Source organism: Acanthamoeba castellanii, assembly GCF_000313135.1.
Source record: "Acanthamoeba castellanii str. Neff unplaced genomic scaffold scf7180000084669, whole genome shotgun sequence".
Taxonomy (NCBI): Eukaryota; Discosea; order Longamoebia; family Acanthamoebidae; genus Acanthamoeba; species Acanthamoeba castellanii.
Genome location: NW_004457554.1, coordinates 264,711 through 271,040, shown reverse-complemented (window position 1 = coordinate 271,040; position 6,330 = coordinate 264,711). Strand labels below are relative to the sequence as shown.

Sequence of the window (6,330 nt, the reverse complement as noted above, 5' to 3'; positions counted from 1 at the left end):
CCCGGTGCTGGGCGACATCCTGTGCCTGTGCGGGGCGCTGCTGTACGCCATCTCCAACGTGGGCCAGGAGGGCAGCGTCAAACAGTTCGACCGCGTCGAATTCCTGGCCATGCTCGGCATGTTCGGCTCCGGCCTCAACATCGTCCAATCGTTGCGCACCCTTCCCTTCACCCCCCCCCCCATTGCACGCGTAATGCTGACACGTGCCGGCAGGGTCATCCTCGAACGAGACACGCTCGCCCACATCGAATGGAATCTGCCCATCGGTAACACGACACGCACACACGACACACGACACACGCACGCACGCACGCACGCACACACACACACACACACACGACACACGCGCCTGCATCTCGTTCGTGCTGGCCCCGTATTCTGAGGGCGTGTATGTAATGTAGTGGGGCTGCTGGTGTCGTTTAGCCTCTGCCTGTTCGCCATGTACTCGCTCACGCCCTACATGCTCCTGTGGACCGGCGCCACGCTCTTCAACCTCTCCCTGCTCACCTCCGACGCCTATGCCATCATCGCCGGCATCTTCTTTTTCAGCTACGTGGTGCGTCGTCGACCCTCCTCCTCGTCGTGTGTTTCGTGACACGCGCGCGTGTCGTGCTCCTTCTCACGTGGCGTTCGTCGATTGTATCTTGGTTGGCGGCGGGCAACCACACAGCCGACGTACCTCTACTTTGTGTCGTTGGGGGCGATCGTGGCCGGCCTGGTGCTGTACAATGTGCGCCTGGCCACCACCACCGATGCTGGCGCGTTGGTAATCGACGACGACGAGGCCGAGGGGGCCGCGCGACGAGAGCCCACAGAGATGGACGACGTCGTGCCCTCTCCTCCCTCACCCTCCGCCTACGCACAGCTCCCCCAGACCTCGCCACCAGCACCAGCAACGTAACGCAACACACAGCACACAACACGCAAATAAACAACGCGTGCCACCCAACTTGCCACAGGAGAGGAAGTGTGTAAACATGGTTACGATGAAACACACTACACGGCCGTGTAGTGTTTAATTTGAAGCTCCCAATTGGGTGGTGGCTACTGGTCCTTGGCGGTGGGGGTGGGGGTGGTGGTGGAGAGCTTGTCGAGGTAGTGGGAGAGGAGGTTGGCCATGATGGGCTGCCCGCGCTTGGAGCGTTGCCGCAGCTGCTGGGTCTTCTGCTTCCGCTTCTCGAGGGTCTCCTGCTTCTTCCGGATCCGGGCCTCCCGTTCCTCGCGTGCCTTCCGCTTCTGCTCCTGCGCCTCCTCCCACTTCTTCCGCTCGTTGAAGAACGGATCCGGCTTGCTCCCCTTCTCCTTCTTCTTCTTCTCCATCTGCTTCTTCTTCGTTCCCTTTTCATCCTGCTTCTTGTGCGTTTCTTCTTTGCTTTCCTTGTCCTCGCCTTCTTTGTTCTCGCCCTCTTCATCTTGATCGTGTCGTCGTCGTCGTCGTCGTCGTCGCCGCCGCCGCCGCCTTCGCCCAAGAAGAACGACTCCTCCGTTCGCGCCTTCTTGGCGGGACCCGCCTTCACCTCCTCGTCCTCGTCCTCGTCCTCCTCTTCTTCGTCATCGAGCGCGGTATCGGTCTTGCGCTTCTTCTGTTACACGAATACGCCGCCAATGAGCCATCATATGATGAATGCCTCGCGTGTGGTTGCGTGCGTGCGTGTGCGGTGGCGCGTGTGCGCACCTGTTCGCTATCGCCGTGCGCGTTGTCCTTCCGGCGGTACTGCTGGTGGAAGAACTCTTCGAGCTCCTCTTTGTCCCGGCCGTCCACATGTCCGCTGAAGATCTGTCCCACCCATCACACCCAGCCCGCCCCGTAATCGTGTGAGCGGCGTTGCACACACACGACACACGACACACGACACATACACACCACACGAGCGCGCGCCGACGAAACCGATGCCAACGATGGCGTGTACCTTGTCGTAGAAACTTTCTCCGCCGGTCTTCTGGCCAAGCAGCAGCACCAGCACCACCAGCAGCAGCAGCAGCAACAACAGCATAAGACGAAGCTTGTTAGTGCCGTTGCGCTTGTGGTCACTGAACACGGACTCGCACACGCACAACACGCACGCGTGTACATGCCACACGCACACGCCAGGCGCACACGAACACGCGAGAGCGGAGAGTGAAGGGGAGCGGCGTACGACGGCTGCGGTCTTGGGCGCGGTCTGGAAGAGAGCGGGTGCAGCGTTGGCGCCAGCGCCAGCCGCAGCAGCGGCGGCGGCGGCGGCGTCGTTGGCGGCCAGCTTGCGTTTGAGCCGCTTGTACTTGGTGATGGTCTTGGCCCTCTCGTAGAACTGCCGCTGCTCCTCTGCACACAGCCCCAGCAGGAGCCCCATTTTTGAATCAAAAAGATTTTTTTCATGACGCGCGATTAAATCGCAACAATTCCCGCCTGAAGCCCGGACAGTTTGCGATCTTGAGATTAAAATCACGCACCTTTGACTTTCTGTTGGTGAAAGACGTTCTTCTTGGTCGCCAGACCGCCGCCCGGAGCCATGCGCCGCAGGGCAGCCTCTCCGGAGCGGCCTTCGTCCCCGCGGCTGCTTCCCCTCCCGGCCCCACCACGGCCTCCTCCTCGGCCACGACCTCGGCCTCGTTGTCCTCCTCGCTCCATCTCTCTTCTCTCTCAACTCGGGATGTGTGGGATGTGTGGTTAAAAACGTTTTTGCCTGGAAACAACGGGCTTGTACAATGCGCTAAAACAGTAAAAGTAGAAAATAAAAAGGTGCATAGTAAATCCTGACAGCCCTGCGGCAACGAAGGTCATCACCTTTCCAGCTTCTTTCTGGGCGTAGTGAAGAAGTTCTCCGAATAGGTGCGTCCCGAGGATGTGCTCGCCGACGTTTCGATCGCCGGGTGCCGGGTGCCTCTGAATCGACTCCCATTGAGGCTATGATGACCTGTGAGCAAGTCACCAGCTACTCAAAGGTCTGCACATGATGAACATAGCTCCTCTTCAGGCAGACACCGTCCTCAAGGCCGACAACACCGTCCTCAAGGCCAACAACGCCGCCCTCAAGACCCGAGTGGACTCACTTGCCGCTGTTGAAGAAGTCAAGTCGTGACGAAAGAAGTACCTACAGCAGAGAGCTGGAAATACCTCGTGCAGTGCCAAGTCGCCGGCCAACGCACGCAGCTGCCGCGGCGATCGCCGGTTAGTACACGTCCCGCAGGTTGAGCTGCTTGATGGCCTCCTCCGCCTCCGCTTCGGCATTGGCATCCTCACCTGCGGCTGCCAATTGAATGATGAGACGGGAGGCCGGCACCAGCAGCTCCCAAGAAGGGAAAAGTTGTGCGAAGCGTCGCTGTACCAGTGCAGGTGCCCGACGGCGAGGTGGTGTACGGGAAGGCACCATCGCCACCGCCACCAGCCGCCGGCGCAGGGCTGATGTTGGCCGGGAACGGCACGGTGCCGCCCAGCACGCGTTCGATGCGACGCAGCGGCCCCTCCTCGCTCGCCAGCTCGGCGAACGTGGGTCTCCGGCTCGGGTCCTGCACGTAGGTTACAACCACGGCGATCAGCTCGCGTGTGTCGTTGGTCGTTGGTCGTTGGTCGTTGGTCGTGTCGAGAAGGGCGAACCTGGTGCCAGCAGAGGTGGATGAGCTCGAGCCAGGCGGGTGGGACGTTGCTGGGGAGGGCGGGTCGCCAGCCCGTGCCCACGTCGGCGATGTAGGCGCGGGGCACCTCGGCGCCCCGCCCCACGTTCTCTGCGTACTGCTTCTCGTAGGGCACCCGACGCGCCCACATCTCCCACAGCACCATCCCGAAGCTGCCACCACCACCCGCCACCAAAATAAATGAAGGGAACACATAATCAGCAAAAGATCTTATCAATAAGTTGGCCACGAACAGCTGTGGTGGTGGTGGTGGTGGTGGTGGTGGTGGTGGTGGTGGTGGTGGTGGTGGTGGTGGTGGTGGACGGCGGTAATGGGGCGTATAGAGGTACGCCACCTAAACACGTCGCTGGCGTAGCTGAAGTGGGCGGCGGTCTTGGCCTCCCAGATCTCTGGTGCCACGTACGCAAAGTGACCTGCGTCGAACGATGACATGATGTCCGGTGACATGACCCTCCGTCGGTATCATGATTGGACAAGGAGGGGAGGGAAGAAATGTATGTGTATGTGTATGTGTATATGTGTATATGTGTCTGTATATGTACATAGGTACGTACCGGTTTGGTCGAAGTGGCCGGGGGCCTGAAGCAGCCGGGCCAGCCCAAAGTCGGCCACCTTGGCCTTGCGGTGTTCGTCCAACTAGTAGACCGTAACACCACCGGCCATGTGTGTGAGCCCCATCATCATAGAGAAGAGTGGCATATGCGCAATTGCGTGCAATAGCTTTCATAGATAGCCCTGGCGGTGCTTCTCCTCCAATTGCCTAGGCGTACTTTGGCGCGTGTCGAGGAGGGAGGGAGGAGGCGGGGCGTACCAGGATGTTGTTCGGTGTCAGATCGCAGTGGGTGATCTTGCTGGCGTGGAGGAACTGCATGCCGGTTGCTATGCAACGCACATCCTCCAATCAATCAGCAACAGTATGCAACCGACGCGGCGTGGCACACGACACGACACGACACGACACGACACGACAGGACACACAGCAACGCGAGTGTTGGTGGTGTCTACCGATGTTGAGGGCGAGGTGGACGAGCAGCTTGGGGTCGGCGGCGATGGCCTCGCGGAAGGCGAGGTTGTGGTGGAGGAGGTCGTGCAGGGACCCGCCCGACATGAACTCGAACACTAGCCGCGGCGGCGACTCCAGGCACGCCCCCAGGAACTGGATCAGCGCCGGACAGTGCAGCTTTTGCAGCAGCTGTGCACCACGCCAGCGTTAGTCTTGGGGCGTCGTCTTAAGATGTCTGTGGCCAACCATGTGACGAAAGCCCGTGTCGTGTCGTGTTGCAGCGCGTACGGTGAGTTCGCGTTCAAAGGCGTGTTCGGTGAGGTCGGCATTGTCGGTGAGCACCACCCGCTTGATGGCCACCGCTGCAGAAAAAAAAAGCAACACAAGCGCTGGGCGTGAGTACAAAGCAAAATGGGAAGAGGTCAGATAGGGCGGAGGCCGCACGGAGTCCTTTGTATCGACCGCGGATGACCGACGCCTGAGCTCCCCGCCCGATGGGTTCTATCTCCTCGAGCTCGTGCGGCTTGATCAACCACGGCCGCAGCGGGTCTGTGTTGAACAGTAGCAGTAGCAACAACAGCAACGTTACGTGTGTGCGTCGTGAGTGTCGTTGGTCGTGTCGTTGGTCGTGCCGTGTCGTGTCGTGATAAGCGAGGGTTCTCTACCTATGGACGGAGGGAGCGAGGGGCTGGTAGTGGTGGGGCCAGACGTGAGCGATGAGCACCGGCCGCGGCGTGATGGGATCGCGAGGCGTGATCTGCACCACGTGCCTGTCCCCCTCGAGCGACGTGATCATCATCACCGGCCTGCCACGTCACGCCGGCATCATGTGTGCCCAGCGTGAGCCAGCCGTACACAAGTGAGTGCGCACGCGCGTGTGTGCTCCGCCCGCGTACCGCTTGAATACGTCGGCGATGGCGGCGAGGATGAGTACGTCGCCAGAGGTGGGCCGCTGGTCGATGGTGTCGCAGTACTGCCGGATGTCCGTACCCGCCATCAGCTCCTCGATCAGCACCTCCTCTTCGCCCTGCTCGTCGCGCCCGCACCCAGAGATAAGTGCTTGCCGCGCCTCCGCCAGGCATGCCCGTGTCTTGTGATGTCGTTGGTGTGGGTGTGGTGTGGTGTGGTGTGGTGTGGTGTGGTGTGGTGTGGTGTCCACATCTTGAAGGAACGCGCGAGCGTTCAGTTTCGAATGGTCACACACGTGTGTGTGTTGTGTGTTGTGTGTTGTGTGTTGTGTGTGTGTGCGTGCGTGTGTGCGCGTGTGTGGAACGTGTACCAGTTTCGTGGACGGGGCCTGGTCGAGCAGCCACTCCACGACCTTGGTGCGCAGGTAGGTGGCGTTGTGCACGGTGCCCCAGATCTACCCCCCCCCTCCCCCAAACGCATGCCAACACGCGGGATATGAGCCAAGTAGGCCGCTGGGAGCGAGGGGGGGAGGTCGGGGGAGCAGCGGGGCGGGGCAACCACCTGGATGGAGAGGGAGACGAAGAGCGATTCGTCCTCCTGGGAGGTGGGCTGCTGCACCTGCAGGCCGTAGAGCTTCAACCGCTCTGCGGGGAAGAAAAGAAAAGAAAAAAGAAAAGAAAAAGGAGAGTCCAGAGACAGAAGCACGTTGAGCTCACGACACCAAAAAAAAAGAGAAAGAATGCTAGCGCGGGTGGGTTGATTTGGATTGGTTGGCAGTAGGTCGCACCCTGTGTGTTCTTCTC

At 60.4% G+C, this 6,330-nt stretch overlaps 3 protein-coding genes across 3 annotated transcripts in view; 1 reads left to right on the top strand and 2 right to left on the bottom strand.

The window, feature by feature from the left end:
* Nucleotides 1–109: 109 nt before the first annotated feature.
* On the top strand, nt 110–901 carry ACA1_113200 (solute carrier family protein; the record flags this gene model as incomplete). Its single annotated transcript, XM_004342055.1, has 5 exons — nt 110–150; nt 214–266; nt 402–556; nt 671–829; nt 866–901. The coding sequence occupies 5 exons, from the start codon at nt 110–112 to the stop codon at nt 899–901; spliced, it is 444 nt and encodes a 147-aa protein (XP_004342104.1).
* Nucleotides 902–1,044: 143 nt separating this feature from the next.
* On the bottom strand, nt 1,045–2,333 carry ACA1_113190 (uncharacterized protein; the record flags this gene model as incomplete). The annotated part of the gene is given in 5 exon segments (XM_004342054.1): nt 1,045–1,459; nt 1,477–1,583; nt 1,676–1,777; nt 1,911–2,042; nt 2,139–2,333. The coding sequence occupies 5 exon segments, from the start codon at nt 2,331–2,333 to the stop codon at nt 1,045–1,047; spliced, it is 951 nt and encodes a 316-aa protein (XP_004342103.1).
* An 819-nt stretch (nt 2,334–3,152) lies between these two features.
* Nucleotides 3,153–6,330, bottom strand: part of ACA1_112980 (protein kinase) — a gene marked incomplete at both ends in the record, with an annotated part of 6,561 nt that continues 3,383 nt past the window's right edge. Inside the window, 13 exons of the mRNA XM_004342053.1 lie at nt 3,153–3,223; nt 3,309–3,489; nt 3,578–3,767; nt 3,950–4,028; nt 4,170–4,251; nt 4,427–4,494; nt 4,621–4,807; nt 4,907–4,980; nt 5,063–5,141; nt 5,292–5,424; nt 5,515–5,645; nt 5,898–5,981; nt 6,089–6,171. Of these exons, the coding sequence (XP_004342102.1) occupies nt 3,153–3,223; nt 3,309–3,489; nt 3,578–3,767; nt 3,950–4,028; nt 4,170–4,251; nt 4,427–4,494; nt 4,621–4,807; nt 4,907–4,980; nt 5,063–5,141; nt 5,292–5,424; nt 5,515–5,645; nt 5,898–5,981; nt 6,089–6,171 (1,442 nt within the window). The remainder of the gene's footprint in view (nt 3,224–3,308; nt 3,490–3,577; nt 3,768–3,949; nt 4,029–4,169; nt 4,252–4,426; nt 4,495–4,620; nt 4,808–4,906; nt 4,981–5,062; nt 5,142–5,291; nt 5,425–5,514; nt 5,646–5,897; nt 5,982–6,088; nt 6,172–6,330) is intronic.